We start from the raw sequence: 19,793 nt of genomic DNA, 5'->3' as shown, positions 1-19,793 counted from the left end.
CACATGGCCTGTGTAAAGATTTACTGCAAGTGGTGCAAACTTTGATCATATTTCTGGTGATGTACAGTTCATTGATGTCATGGGCGGCATGGTAGCAGAGTGGTTAGCACTGTTGCTTCACAGTGCCAAGGACCCAGCTGCAAATTCCTGGCTTGGCTCACTGTGCAGAGTCTGCACGTTCTCCCAGTGTCTGCGTGGGTTTCTTCCAGGTGCTCCGGTTTCCTCCCATTCGTCCTGAAAGACTTGCTGTTCGGAAATTTGGACATTCTAACTTCTCTCTCCGTGTACCCGAGCAGGCGCTGGAATGTGGCGACTAGGGGCTTTTCACAATAACATCATTGCAGTGTTAATGTAAACCTCTTTGCAACAATAAAGATTATTACTATGTTTCAAAATCTTAAACGTTGGGCGAGATTCTCCGCAAATGCGGAGAATCGCAAAGGCTGCCGTGGGACAGGCCGTGACCCACGGCAGCCTTCACGGCCATTTCCGGGGCCGATTCTCCCCCCCGGGCGGGGCTAGGAGCGCGGCACCGTGCATCACGGCGGCACGGCCTTGACGACCGTCGTCAAGGCCACACGTCAAGCGTCACGCCGGCTGACGTAGCCGATGACGTCAGCCGCGCATGCGCAGGTTGGACAACGCCAACCCGCACATGCGCAGTTGCCGTCTTTTCCCTCAGCCGCCCTGCAAGACGTGGCGGCTTAATCTTGCAGGGCGGCGGAGGGAAAAGAGTGCGTCCGTTACGGACGCACGGCCCGCGATCGGTGCCCACCGATCGTGGGCCTATGCCCCCCTTGGCCCGGCCGTGGTACTGCCGTGCCAATCGGGCCCCCAGATGCCCCAAACGGGCATCTGGCGCCCGTTTCACGACGGCAGCGAGCAGGTGTGTTTGCTGCCGTGTTGAAACGGGTGTGAAAGCCCGACCACTCGGCCCATCAGCCTCGGAGAATCGCCGCTCGCCGTAAAAAACGGCGAGCGGCGATTTGTGGCATGGATCGGGCGTGGGGGGGTGGGGGGAGACTAGCGGGAGGGCGTGAAAAATGTCGGGAGGCCCTCCCGCTATTCTCCCACCCAGCGTGGGGGGCGGAGAATCGTGCCCATTGCCTTTGGCATGGTGGCACAGTGGTTAACGCTGTTGCTTTACAGCATAGGGTACCAGGTTCAAATCCTGCTCGATTCCCGGCTGGGTCACTGTCTGTGCGGAGTCTGCACGTTCTCCCCGTGTCTGTGTGGGTTTCCTCCGGGTGCTCCGGTTTCCTCCCACAAGTCCCGAAAGACGTGCTGTTAAGTGAATTCGACATTCTAAATTCCCCCTCAGTGTACCCAAACAGGTGGCAGAATGTGGCGACTAGGGGCTTTTCACAGTAACTTCATTGCAGTGTTAATGTGGAAGACTACTGTGACAATAATAAATTTTCTATCATATCACTCCACTTTGAATCGTGCACTACTCAAACCTTAGCACAATATGATTGTTTTTCAATTTACACATTGTGGTAAACTTCCTAGGTCCAAGCCAATGGGTGAGCCTTGCGTCCATTTCTTAAGGAGCAAAATAAAAACAGAAGCATTTTTTCTGAAGTTGTACGGGATTCCTCCCACTGAGGTGCAGAATACTAGGCCCATCTTGTTCAGTCCACCAGCAGCGCGTCATGGCTGATAGGTGGGCTTCTATCCGGTGCATCGGCTGCTGGCCAACCTTTCTTCAGCGGGCGGTTGGGGGGGGGGGGTTGGAGCAATTCACCAACCCTCATTAAATAATTTTAGGTATTTTACTTCAGCTAAATTAGCACAAACCTCGTCAGTAATGTCAAGGTCTTTGAGGAAAATTAAGATATAAGAATTGAATAAAGGTTTCAAAAGTTTGGCTAAGATTAAGCTGATGAATGGGATGAACAAGGAACTGATTAGAGTGCAGCTGTCTGGAGGATTTTTGATCTGCAAAATAGCTTAGTAGCAGGGCACCAAGCGTTTACTTAGGTGACTGGGTGGAAAGATTGGAGTACAGAATTATAGGTATTAAAACTGTAGAAGTGAGTTCAGGTTGAAGAGATGAGTACAATTTACATCTTTTGCATCAAAAGAGAAAAACAGTATATCAATAGCTGGTTTAGTTTAAGACGAGAAGGAGCCAACAACAGTTGGTACGCAATCACCACCGTAGCCAAACCGAGCAGGGAAGCAGATTTATCCCAAAGCACAGAACTCTTGGCTCCAAGCAGGTAGTTGAAACACTCATTGAAACGCTGAACCGAAGAAAAATTGCCTAAATTTGAGGATAACTCATGGGTGGTAACTATTTGCTGGATTTACCTGATACGGTTATATAGTGTGGGATGCTGATTTGGGACAATGAAAATGAAAATGAAATGAGATGAAAATCGCTTATTGTCACGAGTAGGCTTCAATGAAGTTACTGTGAAAAGCCCCTAGTCGCCACATTCTGGCGCCTGTCCGAGGAGGCTGATACGGGAATCGAACCATGCTGCTGGCCTGCCTTGGTCTGCTTTAAAAGCCAACGATTTAGCCCAGTGAGCTAAACCAGCCCCATACGATACTGCTTTTGTGTGTCGCCATTATTTTAGTTTAATGTACCTTTGTTTGGTGTTATGGTGTTTTTTTTTTCCTTGTGTTTTCATTTTAGTTAATAAACACTCTTTTATTTGAATGCTAACAGCAAGGCTGGACTTTTCCTCACTAGTTTGCATATCTTTCCTCACATTTCCTCACATTGTACCAAATTGCAACATGCACACTTAGGAACCAGTGTTCCAAGATACCTTCTTGCTTTTGGGATACCCTTGCATCTAACATCAGAGATTCCGAAAAGTATGGTAAATTAGATCACTTACTAATCTAGCTGAGGGAGCAGGCAAGCAAATCAAAATGTTAATCAAATATACTCTGTGTGCATCTTGGTTTGTCAGGTAATTTCCTCTCTAAGACAATTGTTCTCCAGTTATGCATTGCATGCCACTTCTTAAATAGTTCTGTCGAATATGCAAGAGGTTTCAGAATTTATGTACCGTGTTTCATCACTTTCCCAATAAAGAATGTTTAGAGTGTGGGGGTGTTGCTTTGACCCTATCAAGGAGAGTTAGTGCTGGTATATTGGAAACCTAACTATTCCTGATACTCGGGAATCCTGGAAATCCCAGTTACTTGCATTCATAGTTACTTGCAGAGTAAAGCTCTAACTCTACCCTTGCTAACACGTATGTCTCAATCTATTTTCCATTGTTAGACATCTACAGTCATTAGTTTTGAGTTGAGAACCAAAGCCTACGATGAACCGGGTTCAGACTGCCAAACCTTTTGATTCACAGCCTTGAGGAAACATTCCCTATGCTCTCCAATCACACCCTACCTGAGTATTGGATGCAGCACACAGATGTTGGTTGGTTTGAAACAGCAACTCGTGCATGAAGCCTGCTTGGTGCCAGGCTGTCCAGCGGGTATTCTTTGCTAACTCCCCTATAATAAATCAAAGCACAGAGACTTAGCAATAGGGCTTCAAATAGAAATACAAGGACATTTTGAAACATGTTCTCGCTCTTACTGGACCTAAGTATCATATTTCCCTAAACGTAGGGGTGAAATTAAGCACGGGTGGAAGACAAAACCTGTGGTGTTGAACGTCCACAGAACTGAGCATCGGGTGTGCCGTAGAACAGTCGGTAAAAGCCTGTTTTGCATCTCTGTCCACGTCCAATTTCACCCCAATGCATAGTATCAAAACAGCACTGGTCAGCACCACACATCTGAACTGAAACACTAGCCAAATTTCTTATGCTATTGAAATCTTGGGCGCGATTTAACTAAATGGGTTCCGTAGCGCGCACGTTTAGCCCCATATTTCCCAGTGCTCACAGCGCCGAGAAACACAACGCTATTAAACGTCACTCGGATTAGATAGGGGCCCTCAGCTGGGAACACGCGACCGAGGCTGCACTTAATCCCGTTTTGGCTCACCGGCATTTCTCAGTGTAGCGATAGATCGGGACATAATTTTTAAATGGTGTCCCATGTCTGCCGCTCCCTGACCCCTACCCCCCCAGTCCCAACTCACAATTGGGTAGAGTGCCAGGCTGGCAGTGCCAGGATGCTCAGGTGGCACCAGCAGTGCTGGGGTATTACCCTGTTCAAAGGGTACTTCGGCAAACTGTATATTAGAGTGAGACTAGCTGTCTTACTAACAGGCAGATTTGTCAAAATGTGATCCCGCCCACAAAGATCGCGTTAGATTTTGTGAGACATTGTGAGCCGGGTAGATCTTAGGAGTGATGTCTCCTGGTTTCTATCGGTCACATTGCACCGCAGCGTGCTGCTTTCTGGCACAGTTGGCGGTTCGTTCACGCCCAAAGAGTTTGCTTTATATTCACCATTAGAAACAGATGCAACCAATAGTTTACGTAACAAATCCAATACACCACATAAATATATGTAGGTTATGCTTGATTTTCATGTAATTCCACGTTAATGTGCTCTATCCAGAACATTGGGAGGGATGGTTACAAACAAGCACCAATAGATTCAGTACCGTTTTTCCCAACTGTACAATATCCCCAATATTTTTGTGTGCAGATCTGAGAAATTAAGACGACTTTCTCGCAGATGGTTCCCTTACTTCACACTGCTATTTGCCTCCTTCTTCACCGAGCTGATAGATTTCCGGGGATTTACCTTTGGCTTGAACATGTTCACACTGCAACAAAATTATTAATATTGTTGAATTGTATCAAATTTGAATAATACTTATTTTAATGAATCAATATTTAAATCATTTAGAAATTGACATTTTGAACTAATCATTCGGCAACTGGTATGGTCGGATTGTACACTTCGGATCAGATTTTCATCTGACAAAAATAGAAGTGCATAAACAGTGGAAACTGCTACTGAACTAGAACATACAGTGCAGAAAGAGGCCATTCGGCCCATCGAGTCTGCACAGACCCATTTAAGCTATCACTTCCACCCCATCCCTGTAACCCAATAACCCCTCCTAATATTTTTGAACACTAAGGGCAATTTAGCATGGCCAATCCACCTAACCTGCACGTCTTTGGACTGTGGGAGGAAACCGGAGCACCCGGAGGAAACCCACGCAGACATGGGGAGAACGTGTGGACTCCGCACAGACAGTGACTCAGCGGGGAATCGAACCTGGGATGCTGGCGCTGTGTAGCCACAGTGCTAGCCACTTGTGCTACCGTGCTGCCCAACTAGTTCACTCAACTATTTGGGGCTGGAATCCCACAGCCCTGCTGATGTGCTTCTGCCATGACCGTGACTGGTGTGTCAGAGGAGCCCGGAAAGAGGTTGGGACCAGGATTCCACAGGTCCAGACCTTGCCTGGGAGTTTGTTGAAGCCTTGTAAGCCCTGCAAGGACACTGCTGCAAAAGAACCAAAGACAAGGAGGGAACTTTCAAAGTCAGGGGTTCCCATGATACACCCCTTGGATGGGCTACCTTGGCAGGAATCATCAGCCGGTATCCTCAAAAGCAAGAGGCCTATGAGCCTCAACAATGCGGTCCTCATTTAGATGCAAGCATGACTTGTGGCTTGGCTGCTGAAGAGCAGATAAGTGAAATGTTTGCAAATGGCTGAGTCAAGGCCCACAATGAGCAAACACCTCGGGTGCAAAGCAATGCTTGCGATGTCCAAAAACAATTCAGTGAACATTATAATGTGCAACATGGATTTTCTGCCTTCAACTAACTTAAGGGGAAAGGTGCAATCACCCGTCAGTGAGGTTTCAGTTAAGGCCAAGATATCAATGCAATCACCCACAATAACTTCATGGAAGATAAGGTGCCTTGTTCACAAATGTGTGAACATTCTGGGGGGAGATGTGCAGAGGGTTGGTCAGAGCGGCTCAGCTGGCAGAGTCCACAGGATCAGCAGCAGGAGAGGTAATTTGGACAGAAACGAAATTGGCAAGATTAACCCCAGTGGGTCCGCTGGGCAGGAACGTCGATCAGAGAGTAAAATAGAGCAAATGGTGTTGCTGCTCATTGTGAATCGGTACAGGGTACCTCAATGAGCACTTCACAGTATGCCAAGAGAGGCACAGAGCGAAGCTACGCAACTGTGGTAAGAGAGCAGGAAGATAGAGGAGTACTCAAGGGTTGCTGTAAGGGGACTTCCGGTTGCGGCTATGCGGAGCTAAGCCGCACGTTCGGCAGCTCCCGCCAGGAACGGACTTTTGGGCTCTTTTTAGGGCCCCCAGCGGGACATTTTTGAAGTTTCCCGACGTGGGAAGGAGTCAGCAACATTTCCCCAATAGTATATGGCCTGGACCAGGAGTGGGGCGAGTAAGAAAGTGGTTGCAGCGCCAAAGCGTAAGCGAGGAAAGAAGCACAAGATGGCGGCGGGCGGAGACCAGGACGCATGGAGGCAGTGGGCGCAGAAGCAGCAGGAGACTCTCCAGCGCTGCTTCAGGGAGCTTAAAGCGGAACTGCTGGAGCCGTTGAAGGCTTCAATTGACAAGCTGCTGGAGACCCAGACGGCCTAGGGGGTGGCAATCTGGGAGATCCGACAGCAGGCCTCTGAAAGAGAGGACGAGACCTTCGGCCTTGCGGTGGAGGTGGGGATGCACGAGGAGCTCCATAAAAAATGGCAGGAGAGGTTCGAGGAGATGGAGAACCGGTCGAGGCGGAAAAATCTGCGGATCCTGGGCCTTCCAGAAGGGCTGGAGGGATCAGACATGGGGGCCTACGTGGTCATCATGCTAAATTCGCTGATGGGAGCTGGGTCCTTTCAGGGGCCCATGGAGCTGGAGGGGGCCCACAGAATATTGGCAAGAAGACCCAAGCCGAATGAGCCGCCATGGGCGGTGCTGCTGCGGTTCCACCAGTTTGCTGACCGGGAGTGTGTGCTCAGGTGGGCCAAGAAGGAGCGGAGCAACAGGTGGGAGAACGCGGTGGTACGGATCTACCAGGACTGGAGTGCGGAGGTGGCTAAGTGGAGGGCCTGGTACAATCGGACGAAGGCGGTCCTGCACAGGAAGGGAGTGAAGTTCGTCATGCTGCAGCCGGCGCATTTGTGGGTCACCTACAAGGACCAACACTTTTACTTTGAGTCCCCGGAGGAGGTGTGGGCCTTTGTGTAGGCCGAGAAGTTGGACTCGAACTGAGGGTTGGGTGTGGGGGTCTGCATGTAACTGTGTTATATTTTGAGGGGGGGGGGTTCTCTGTTTAATGTTGGTTCTTTGTCGTTTTCAGGCCGGGTGGGGCACTGTTTTCTGCTTGGGTTTATTGGATGGGCTTGAGGAGAGGGGCAGACCTGCAGTGTGGGGGGCTGATGGTGTGAAGGGGGGTTGGGGCCCCGCGAGGGGACCGGGCCAGTAAAGGGAGCTGCTTTAGAGGAGGTGGGGCCGGGCAGGTGGAAAGCGCGGGCTTTTTCCTGCGCTGAGAGTTGACGGGGGCGGGGCCGGAGCTGGGAAGCGCGGGCTTTTTTTCCCGCTTGAGAGTGGGAGGGGGGGGGGGAGGAAAGCCTACTGGTGGACACTGGGGAGGAGGGGAAGCTCCACACTGGGAGGGGTCGGAGGAGTGGCGGGAGTGGCCGGGGTCAGCAGGAGTCAGCTGACTTGCGGGAGTGCAACAGAGGGAGCAACGCAGCTAGGGGGTGTCCTAGCTGGGGGGGGGGGGGGGGGGGGGGTACCGGGTTGCTGCTGGAATGGCCAAGAACGAGCTGGAGTATGTAGAGAGGTTCGGGATGGGAGTTTGCCGCCGTGGGGAACGGGCCGAGCGGGGGGCGCGGGCACGTGGCGGGCTGAGGAAGGGTAATGGCTAGTCGGCGGGGGAGGGGGGCAGGTAGCCCCTGATCCGGCTGATAACCTGGAACGTGAGGGGACTGAATAGGCCGGTCAAACGGGCCCGGGTGTTTGCGCACCTGAAGGGGCTGAAGGCGAATGTGCCCATGCTTCAGGAGACGCACCTGAAGGTGACGGATCAGGTTAGATTGAGGAAGGGATGGGTAGGCCAGGTGTTTCATTCGGGGCTGGATGCAAAATATCGGGGGGTGGCGATCCTGGTGGGAAAGAGGGTGTCGTTTGAGGCGTCGAATGTGGTGGCAGACAGCGGCGGGAGGTATGTGATGGTAAGCGGCAATCTGCAGGGGGAGCGGGTGGTGCTGATCAATGTATTCGCCCCGAATTGGGACGATGCGTGTTTCATGCGGCGCATGTTGGGCCGGATTTTCCGGATTTGGAGGCGGGGGGGCTTGATAATTGGGGGGGGGGGGGATTTTAACACGGTGCTGGATCGATCCAGATCCAGGGCGGGTAGGAGGCCAGCGGCGGCTAAGGTGCTGAGGGGGTTTAAGGATCAGATGGAAGGGGTGGATCCCTGGAGGTTTGCGAGGCCGAGGGCCAGGGAATTTTCATACTTCTCCCATGTGCATAAGGTCTATTCTCGGATTGATTTTTTCGTTATGAGTAGGGCGCTGATTGCGAGGGCGGAGGATGCTGAGCATTCGGCCATTTCTGACCATGCCCCGCGCTGGGTGGACCTCGGGCTGGGGGAGGAGAGAGACCCGCGCCCGCTTTGGCGCTTGGAGGTGGGGCTGCTGGCGGACAAGGAGGTGGGTGGGCGGGTTCGAGGATGCATCAACAGGTACCTGGAGGCCAATGACAATGGGGAGGTCCGAGTGGGGACGGTCTGGGAGGCGCTGAAGGCGGTGGTCAGGGGGGAGTTGATCTCCATTCGAGCCCACAGGGAGAGGAGAGAGCAGAGAGAGAGGGAGAGACTGGTGGGGGAGATGGTGAGGGTGGACAGGAGATACGCGGAGGCTCCGGAGGAGGGATTGCTGAGGGAGCGGCGCAGCCTCCAGGCTGAGTTCGACTTGTTGACCACCAGAAAGCCGGAAGCTCAGTGGAGGAAGACACACGGAGCGGTGTATGAATGTGGGGAGAAGGCGAGCAGGATGCTGGCGCACCAGCTCCGTAAGCGGGATGCGGCCAGGGAGATTGGTGGAGTTAAGGATAGGGGAGGGAATGTGGTGCGAAGGGAGGTAGACATTAATGGGGTCTTCAGGGACTTTTATGAGGAACTGTATCAGTCCGAACCCCCAGCGGAGGAGGGGGGGGATGGGGCGCTTTTTGGACCGGCTGAGATTCCCGAGGGTGGAGGAGGGACGGGTGGAGGGTCTGGGGGCGCTGGTTGAGCTGGAGGAGGGATAGGGAGCATGCAGTCGGGGAAGACGCCGGGGCCGGATGGGTTCCCGGTCGAATTCTATAAGATGTATGCAGACCTGTTGGACCCCCTGTTGGTTAGGACCTTCAATGAGGCAAGGGCAGGGGGGCCCTGCCTCCAATGATGTCTCGGGCACTGATTTCCTTGATCCTTAAGCGGGACAAGGATCCCCTGCAGTGTGGGTCATACAGGCCGATCGCACTCTTAAATGTGGACGCCAAGGTGTTGGCGAAGGTTTTAGCCACAAGGATAGAGGACTGTGTGCCGCAGGTTATCTACGAGGATCAAACAGGGTTCGTGAAGGGGAGGCAGCTGAATACTAACATACGGAGACTCTTGAATGTTATAATGATGCCGGCGGTAGAAGGGGAGGTGGAGATAGTGGTGGTGTTTGTCGCGGAGAAGGCCTTTGATAGGGTCGAGTGGGGGTACTTGTGGGAGGTGCTGGAAAGGTTCAGGTTTGGGGAGGGGTTTGTCAGGTGGGTGAGGCTGTTATATGAGGCCCCGATGGCGAGCGTGGCCATGAATAGGAGGAGGTCGGAGTATTTTTGGTTATACCGAGGGACGAGGCAGGGGTGTTCCTTGTCCCCCCTGCTTTTTGCGCTGGCAATTGAACCCCTGGCTATGGTGCTGAGGGAGTCGAGGAACTGGAGGGGGCTGGTGGGGGTGGGGAGGAACACCGAGTGTCGCTTTATGCGGATGACCTATTGTTGTATGTGGCGGACCCGGTGGGGGGAATGCCGGAGGTGATGAGGATTCTCCGGGAATTTGGGGATTTCTCAGTATACAAGCTCCCACTAAAAAGGGGGGAGAGGAGCTTCAGGTACTTGGGGGTCCAGGTGCCCAGGAGCTGGGGGGCCTTGCATAAGCTAAACCTCGCAAGGCTGGTGGAGCAAATGGAGGAGTAGTTTAAGAGATGGGACATGTTGCCGCTGTCTCTAGCGGGTAGGGTGCAATCCGTCAAGATGACGGTGCTCCCGAGATTTCTGTTCCTGTTCCAGTGCCTCCCCATCCTTATCCCGAAGGCCTTTTACAGGCGGGTTAACAGGAGCATTACGGGGTTTGTGTGGGCGCACGGGACCCCGAGGGTGAGAAGGGTGTTCCTGGAGCGGGGCAGGGATAGGGGGGGGGGGGGGGGGGGGGGCTGGCGCTGCTCAACCTCTGTGGGTATTATTGGGCTGCCAATGCAGCGATGGTGCGTAAGTGGGTAATGGACGGGGAAGGGGCAGCATGGAAGAGGATGGAGGTGGCGTCCTGTGTGGGCACGAGCCTTGAGGCGTTGGTAACGGTGCCGCTCCCTCCAACGAGGTATACCACGAGCCCGGTGGTGGCGGCTACCCTCAGAGTTTGGGGGCAATGGAGACGGCACAGGGGGGAGGTGGGGGCCTCGATGGGGTCCCCGATACGGGGGAACCACCGGTTTGTCCCGGGGAGAATTGATGGCGGGTTCCTGAGTTGACACAGGGCAGTTGTTAGGAGGTTGAGGGACCTGTTTGTAGACGGGAAGTTTGCAAGCCTGCGTGAGCTGGAAGGGAAGTTCGGGCTCCCCCCGGGGAACACCTTTAGGTACATGCAGGTATGGGCATTTGTCAGGCGGCAGGTGGCGGAGTTCCCTCTGTTGCCGCTGCGTGGGGTCCAGGACAGGGTGCTCTCGGAGGTATGGGTTGGAGAGGTGAGGATCTCGGCAACGTACCAAGTGATGCAGGAGGTAGACGAGGCCTCGGTGGAGGAGCTGAAGGGTAAATGGGAGGAGGAGCTGGGTGAGGAGATTGAGGAGGGGACGTGGGCGGACGCCCTAAGAAGGGTGAACTCCTCCTCTTCTTGTGCAAGGCTTAGCCTCATACAGTTTGAGGTGCTGCATAGGGCTCATATGACCGGGACAAGGATGAGCCGTTTCTTTGGGACCGAAGACAGGTGTATTAGGTGCTCAGGGAGCCCAGCAAATCATGCCCATATGTTCTGGGCATGCCCAGCGCTGGGGGAATTTTGGAAGGGCGTAGCAAGGACGGTGTCGAGGGTGGTAGGATCCAGGGTCAAACCGGGCTGGGGGCTCGCAATATTTGGGGTTGCAGAGGAGCCGGGAGTGCAGGAGGCGAAAGAGACCGTTGTTCTGGCCTTTGCGGATTCTTCTTCAGTGGAAGCATGCGAGGCCCCCAAGCATGGAGGCCTGGATCAACGATATGGCGGGGTTTATTAAATTGGAGAGGGTGAAATTTGCCCTGAGGAGATCAGTGCAGGGGTTCTTCAGGAGGTGGCAACCATTCCTAGATCTCCTGACAGAACGGTAGAAAAAGGCCGGCAGCAGCAGCAACCCGGGGGGGACCGTCTCTTTGTTTTGGGCTGAAGGGACATGTATATTTGTTCTTTGCTAATGACAAGCATTAATTTATTTCTTCCTTTTTGTATACACGGGGTGGGGGGGATGTTGTTCTTTCTTTTCTTAGTATTTTTTGTTATTGATATTTTGTGAAAATTTGAATAAAAATTATTTTTTATGAAAAAAGGGTTGCTGTAAGGAATTGGAAAGGCATAGTACCATCAAATGAAGATGCGAGGCATGATTATTGAGGAAAATGGGTCCAAGAGGGGTAAAAAGAGCAAAAGTGGACCACATTTGAAAAAAACTTTAAAAATATAAATGTCTTGATTTTTAACTCTCCCCTATGAATATTCATAAACAATATTTTAAACTCCTGTATGAGGAGGCACAGCGAAGACAAAGAGAGATGACCTGGAATGCCATATGGCGAATGTACATTTCACTTTACTGAAATCTGGCATTAATTTTCTGAACATTAATTCCAGAGAAACCAACGACCTTTACAGGCACAGTAATAGTCGTGGTGATTGTGTGTGTGTCTGTGAGTGGGAGGGGTGGGGGTTGTTAGAACTTTCCTGTTGCCAAAATGACATTAAATCTGTGAAATGGTTCAATCCCAGTTGTACGCTGTTATTTTACAGCAGAGCTCAAAGCTGCATTTTGGTCCCAAAGTAAATAAGCACAAAATATAACTATTGTTCTCACATTTTGAGATCACATTATTGCAGAATTACAGTACTATATAAAGCACTGTGCACAGAACAAACCATAAAGTTCTGCATTTTCCACTCAGGTTCTCCTGGATTCCTGAATTAACTTCAGTGGACCAGATTTTAAGAGCTGCAGTGAGCTGGCATTACAAAGGATATCACTCGCTCTGTGTTACTTTTCCCAAAGTGAATTGCATTCCGGCACAAGCAAATGGATGTCTGGTGCCAAGCAACAGTGGTATCAAGCGCGATCGAACGGCCTTGTGGCGCCCAACTCAGCCGTTAAATCTCGCAAGAGGCCTCTCGCAACATTTGCAATGCTCAAGACGCCTCACGAGATCTAACGAGATCCAGATTTGTATATGTCTCCCAAAGATCGAGATCGAACACCACCACCTTTAGGAGACCTCGCCGTGGCACCATTTAGTACTGGCCTACACAAACGTGGACCAAATATAACCGCACCTGGAGCAGTCTCCCAGGCCATCGGAGACCCCCGGGTGGCCGGGTTCTGGGCAGGGTGGTACCTTGGTATTTTCACTGCCACCCAAGACCTGCAAGCCTGTCACCTTGTCAGTGCCACCCAGGCATCCCGGGCAGTGCCACCCAGGCATCCCGGGCAAGAGTCCAGAGATCGGGGCGGAATTTTAAAATGGCAGTCCGATCCCTTCTGTGCAGGAAATGAAGGTAAGTGTGGCAAGTGGAAAATTCCTGACTTGTGCCTTGTAGATGGTGGACAAGCTTTGAGGAGGCAGGTGAGTTATTCGCCACAGAATTGCTATCCTCTAAGGTGCTTGTGTAGCCAAAAAATGGTTAGCCCAGTTCAGTTTCTAGTCAATGGTAATGACTAGAATGTAGATTGTGGGGTTTGAGCGATGGTAAAGGCGTTGAATGTCATGGGGCAATGTTAGATTGGCCATTGTCTGGCACTTGGGGCTGGTTTAGCTCACTCAGCTAAATCGTTGGCTTTTCAAGCAGACCAGGCAGGCCAGCAGCACGGTTCGATTCCCATACCAGCCTCCCCGGACAGGCGCCGGAATGTGGCGACTAGGGGCTTTTCACAGTAACTTCATTGAAGCCTACTCGTGACAATAAGCGATTTTCATTTCATTGTGTGGTGCGAATGCTACTTGCCATTTGTTAGTTCAAGCCTGAATAGTGTCCAGGTCTTGCTTCATTTGGACCTGGACTGCTTCAGTGTCTGAAGAGTCGCAAATGTTGCTGAATATTGTGCAATCATCCACTAACAATCCCACTTCTGACCTTATGATGGAAGGAGGGTCGTTGATGAAGCAGCTGAAGGTGGTTGGGCCTAGGACACTACCCTGAGGAACTCCTGCAGTGACGTCCTGGAACTGTGTTGATTGATTTCCAACAACCACAGCCACCTTTTTTTGTGACAGGTGTGACTCCACCAGTGAAGGGTTTTCCACCTGATTCCCGTTGACTCCAGTTCAGCTCGGGTTCCTTTATGCCATACTCGGTCAAATGCTGCCTTGATGTCAAGGGTAGTCCCCCCCACCTCACCTCTGCCATCCAGCTCTTTTCTCCATGTTTGAACCAAGGCTGTAATGAGGTCAGGAGTGAGTAGCCCTGGCGGAACCCAATCTGAGCGTCCATGAACAGTGATGAGCCATCAATTGCACGAGAGACGAGTTGCTACACAAGAGTTAGGCTTTAATAAGCTAGAGCTTAGCCCTGCGGTTGTCTACAATAAAATGGACGACCGCCTGGCGTTCCGACTATTTATACCTTGGTATGGAGGCGTGGTTAACTCAGCCTCTCGACCAATCGGACAGCTGTCACATGACTGGTCTCAACCAATCGGTCGAGAGGCACATGACCGACCAGGGCCAATGGTAAGCCGGTGTTCTGCACCAATGGCAGACAGCTATGCAAATCATATCACCACAAACAGATTACTGCTATGCAAATGCCACACGACAGATCTGTTGATGACTTCTTCCATTACTTTACTGGTGATTGAGAGAAGACTGATGGGTTGGTAATTGGCTGGTATGGATTTATCCAAAGTTTTGTGTACAGGACACATCTGGGCAGTTTTCCACATTGCCAGGTAGATGCCAGTGTTGTAGCTGTACTGGAACAGCTTGGCTAGTGATGTGGCAAGTTCTGAATTATTTTCAGAATATTGTCAGTATACTGTACAAATAATAATGCCTTTTCAAAATAAAATTATAAAATGTTCAGATAACACCCAGCCACCTCCCCCTCCCTCAACTTTGGCAGATGATAGAGCCTTTCTGTAACCATTCTCCAGCTGGCCCTCGATGGATCCCTACATATGCAAATCGCTCTCGGGTTTAGGGCACACCATCAGAGCAGGAAGAGCTTCAGAACAATAACCAATGTGTAGTTGGGTTCTGCAACAGTGGAAAGTCCCAGCTAATGTGCTGAATGAAACTTACTTCAAACATACAGCACAGTGGACAGCAACGTTGCACAGTGGTAGCACAGTTGCTTCACAGCTCCAGGGTCTCAGGTTCGATTCCTGGCTTTGATCACTGTCTGTGTGGAGTCTGCATGTTCTCCCCGTGTCTCCATGAGTTTCCTCCGGGTTCTCCGGCTGACTTCCACAGTCCAAAGATGTGCAGGTTAGGTGGATTGGCCATGGTAAATTGTCCTTTGTGTCCAAAAAGGTTAGGTGGGGTTACTGGGTTACGGGGATAGGGTGGAGGTGTGGGCTTGGGTGGGGTGCTTGTTCCAGGGGCTGGTGCAGACTTGATGGGCCAAGTGGCCTCCTTCTGCACTGTAAATTCTATGATACTGACTGGTTTCACAGTCACTCTTACCTTGGTGCTGTGGTGTAGCCAGAAGACTTTACTTTGGTATGAAACACAACCGGCTTGTCTTTTATACTGCTGGCAGCTAGTTCTAAGAATTCAAAATGGAAAGAACTGTGTTAAATTTTGCAGGAATGTTAAAACACAGTTGTCTTTTGCATTAATAGCAATTGAAGAAATACTGTAATTGGCAATATGCATAAATGAAGAAAATAGCTGGTATATAAGCATTACTGGCACTTAATAAGAGACTATTTATAGCATTCTCTTTAACAAGATAGGCAAAATAATAGAAGCATGAAAAATACTATGCTACGTTACATAAATAAAATTCTGTTAAAATATTTTGTGGAGGGACAGCACGGTGGCACAGTGGTTAGCACTGCTGCCTCATGGCGCCGAGGTCCCAGGTTCGATCTCGGCTCTGGGTCACTGTCTGTGTGGAGTTTGCATGTTCTCCCCGTGCTTGTGTGGGTTTCGCCCCCACAACCCTAAGATGTGCAGGGTGGGTGAATTGGCCATGCTAAATTGCCCCTGAATTGGAAAAAATGAATTGGGTACTCTAAATTTAAAATATATATATATATTGTGAATCTTCTCATTTTTAGTTTTCAATTTAATCCGAGTTTAGTGCTTTAAGATAGTACTGTTATAGCACAGTGTTATATTGCAAAAATTAGTATTGTAATGCATTGTTGTTATGATACAGTATGTGTTATAGTGTCATGCTGCAGTGTTATAATACAGTATTCCTGTTAAAGTAAAACACTATATATTAGTACGTCAATATAATGTTTTTTCTGCTACAGTATACCTGTATTATGGTGCATTAATATGTCAATGTTATAGTACCAAAATTTCTGTACTGTAACATCAGTGTTATAGTACCAGACTATATTAACGCTGCAGCATACTGCCAACATACATACAATGATGCAGTATTATTGTTATTGCACAGTAATATATTAATTTTGTGTTAACTACAGTATTTGTTTAATACATTACTGTTATAGTGCAGTAATATTTTACCTTCAAATGTACCACAGTTCTTCATTTAGGTCAGCTAGGTGATTGGCACACATGGAAACTCACTGCTACACTTACATGTACAAGCCAAGCAACTGAGAAATGCACCACAAACAGCTTCTGCCTGCATGTCCTCTCCATAGGAGCCCACTTAACCCAAGTCCTGACAGCAGAGGCACAATTTGGAAACAATCAAGGCAACAAGCAGTTTACTCTGCTGGTAAACAGCACATAGTCTCCGGATGGCCAAGAGCACACAGTGGTATTGCAGGAGTATAACCAGCTGCAAATGTGCAATCTGTCCTTGCAAGGCATTGCATGGTAAGATACACATTACTTATCAACCCATCAGGATCTTTATTTGCAGGGTTTTTTGGAGGTCACTAGCATAAACCATGGATTGTAACATGTACGTTTTCTGCACTCCAAAGTCTACTCAATCATGAAATTGCAAAGAAGCAAATTTCACATTTTCCCTCTGAATGAGCTGTGGTTTCATTGAATACAGTGGTGCAAGTTCACTTCTACTTCCTGAAAGTGAACCCTCAGAAGGCGATGGGTCCGGACGGGATCCCTGGTCGTCTACTCAGAGCCTGTGCGGACCAGCTGGCAGATATATTCGCGGAAATCTTCAATCTTTCCCTAATCTGCTCCAAGGTCCCCATCTGCTTCAAGAAGATCAGCAGCATACCGGTGACAAATAAGAACTGGACAATGTGCCTCAATGAGTACCGTCCAGTGGCCCTGACTTCAGTCGTAATGAAGTGCTTTGAGAGATTAGTCATGAAGCGCATCAACTCCATACTCCCAGAATGCTTAGATCCACTGCAATTTGCATACCGCCGCAACCGGTCCACAGCAGACGCCATCTCCCTGGCCCTACACTCATCCCTAGAGCATCTCGACAACAAGGACTCCTACATCAGACTCCTATTTATTGACTACAGCTTCGCCTTCAACACCATAATCCCAACCAAACTCATATCATAGCTCCAAAACCTAGGAATTGGCTCCTCACTCTGAAACTGGATCCTCAATTTTCTGACCCACAGACCACAATCAGTAAGAATAAACAACACTTCCTCCACAATAGTCCTCAAAACCGGGGCCCCTCAAGGCTGCGTACTTAGCTTCCTACTATACTCCCTATACAAGCATACTACTTGACACACGACTGCATGGCAAAATTTGGTTCCAAACCCATCTACAAGTTACAATATAATAATTTTTTTTCAGAATAATCTTGAGATCTGTAGAGGGACAGGTAGTATTGAGGAAGCAAGGGGGCTGCAGAAGGATTTGGACAAGCTAGGAGAGTGGGCAATGAAGTGGCAAATGATATACAATGTGGAAAAGTGTGAGGTTATACACTTTGGAGGGAGGAATTTAGGCATAGACTATTTTCCAAATGGAGAAATGCCCAGGAAATCAGAAGCACAAAGGGACTTGGGAGTCCTTGCTCACAATTCTCTTAAGGTTAACGTGCAGGTTCAATCGGCAGTCAATAAGGCAAATGCAATGTTAGCATTCATGTCAAGAGGGCTGGAATACAAGACCAGGGATGTACGTCTGAGGCTGTATAAGACTCTGGTCAGACCCCATTTAGAATATTGTGAGCAGTTTTGGGCCCCGTATCTAAGGAAGAATGTGCTGGCCTTGGAAAGGGTCCAGAGGAGGTTCACAAGAATGATCCTTGGAATGAAGAACTTGTTATATGAAGAACGGTTGAGGACTGTGGGTCTGTACTCATCGGAGTTTAGAAGGATGAGGGGGGATCTTATTGAAACGTCCAAGATACTGCGAGGCCTGGATGGAGTGGACGTGGAGAGGATGTTTCCACTTGTAGGAGAAACAAGAACTAGAGGAAACTATCTCAGACTAAAGGGATGATTCTTTAAAACAGAGATGAGGAGGAATTTCTTCAGCCAGAGGGTGGTGAATATGTGGAACTCTTTGCCGCAGAAGGCTGTGGAGGCCAAATCACTGAGTGTCTTTAAGACAGAGATAGATAGGTTCTTGATTAATAAGAGGATCAGGGGTTATGGGGAGAAGGCAGGAGAATGGGGATGAGAAAATATCAGTCATGATATTTAATGGCGAAGCAGACTCGATGGGTCGAGTGGCCTAATTCTGCTCCTATGTCTTATGGTTTTATGGTCTTATGGTCGTATTGTCACAAGTAGGCTAACATTGCAATGAAGTTACTGTGAAAAGCCCCTAGTCGCCACATTCCGGCGCCTGTTCAGGTACACAGAGGGAGAATTCAGAATGTCCAATTCACCTAACAGCATGTCTTCTGGGACTAGTGGGATGAAGCCGGAGTACCCAGAGGAAACCCATGTAGACACAGGGAGAATGTGCAGACTCCACACAAACAGTGACCCAGCCGGGAATCGAACTTGGGACCCTGACCCACAGTACTAACCACTGTGCTACCGTGCTGCCACAGTTTGCTGACAACACGGCCATAGTGGGTCGGATCGCGAACAACAATGAGTCAGAATACAGGAAGGAGATAGAGAACCTAGTGGAGTGGTGCAACAACAACAATTTATCCCTCGGAGTGGCATGAGGCGCAGTGGTTAGCACTGGGACTGCAGTGCTGACGATCGGGGCTCGAATCCCAGCCCTGGGTTACTGTCCATGTGGAGTTTGCACATTCTCCCCATGTCCATGTGGGTTTCACCCCCACAACCTAAAGATGTGCGGATAGGTGGATTGGCCACACTAAATAGCCCCTTAATTGGAGAAAAAATAATGAGGTACTCTAAATTTATTTATTTTTTAATTTTTTAAACAATCTGTCCCTCAATGCCAGCAAAACTAAAGAGCTGGTCATTGACTTCAGGAAGAAAAGTACTTTACACACCCCTGTCTACACCAACGGTGCCGAGGTGAAGATGGTTGACAACTTCAAATTCCTAGGTGTGCATATCACCAAAAATCTGTCCTGATCCACCCATGTCGGCTTTACCATCAAGAAAGCATAACAGCGCCTATAGGGGCTGGTTCAGCACAGTGAGCTAAACAGCTGGCTTGTCATACAGAACAAGGCCAGCAGCGCGGGTTCAATCCCGTACCGGCCTCCCTCAACAGGCGAGAATGTGGCGACTAGGGGCTTTTCACAGTAAATTCATTGAAGCCTGCTTGTGACAATAAGCAATTATTATTATTATATTTCCTCACGAAACTAAGGAAATTCGGCATGTCCACACTGACTCTTACGAACTTTTACAGATGCACCATAGAAAGCATCCTATCTGGCTGCATCACAACCTGGTATGGCAGCTGCTGAGCCCAAGACTGCAAGAAACTTCAGAGAGTCGTGAACACAGCCCAGTCCATCATACAAACCTGCCTCCCATCTATTGACTCTGTCTACACCTCTCGCTGCCTGGGGAAAGCGGGCAGCATAATCAAAGCCCCCTCCCTCACGACTTACTCACTCTTCCAACTTCTTCCATCGGGCAGGAGATACAAAAGTCTGAGAATGAATAGATTCAAAAACAGATTCTTCCCCGCTGTTACCAGACTTCTAAACGACCCTCTTATGGACTGACCTCAGTAACACTACATTCCCGTATGCTTCACCCGATACCGGTGTTATTTATTTACATTGTGTACCTTGTGTTGCCCTAATACGGATTTTCTTTTTATTTTATTTTATTTTCATGCAATAAATGATCTTTTTGAGCTGCTCACAGAAAAATACTTCTCACTGTACCTCGGTAC

The 19,793-nt window shown here is 49.6% G+C and overlaps 1 protein-coding gene across 9 annotated transcripts in view; it reads right to left on the bottom strand.

Moving 5' to 3' along the window:
- The window catches only part of wdr27 (WD repeat domain 27), a 599,569-nt gene that overhangs the window by 523,590 nt on the left and 56,186 nt on the right, over positions 1-19,793 (bottom strand). For all 9 annotated transcript variants that reach the window (XR_005462840.1, XM_038815943.1, XM_038815902.1 and 6 more), the window contains exons 14-16: positions 15,045-15,126; positions 4,631-4,708; positions 3,371-3,477 (exon numbers count right to left, since the gene is read on the bottom strand). Coding sequence is in view for 8 of the 9 variants with exons in the window: in XM_038815943.1 (XP_038671871.1) it covers positions 3,371-3,477; positions 4,631-4,708; positions 15,045-15,126 (267 nt within the window). In the remaining variant the exon portion in view is untranslated. The remainder of the gene's footprint in view (positions 1-3,370; positions 3,478-4,630; positions 4,709-15,044; positions 15,127-19,793) is intronic.

This window comes from Scyliorhinus canicula, chromosome 1, assembly GCF_902713615.1.
Source record: "Scyliorhinus canicula chromosome 1, sScyCan1.1, whole genome shotgun sequence".
In the NCBI taxonomy this organism is placed as follows: Eukaryota; Metazoa; Chordata; class Chondrichthyes; order Carcharhiniformes; family Scyliorhinidae; genus Scyliorhinus; species Scyliorhinus canicula.
Note: the sequence above shows the minus strand (reverse complement) of the source record. Positions and strands in the feature narration are given on the sequence as shown.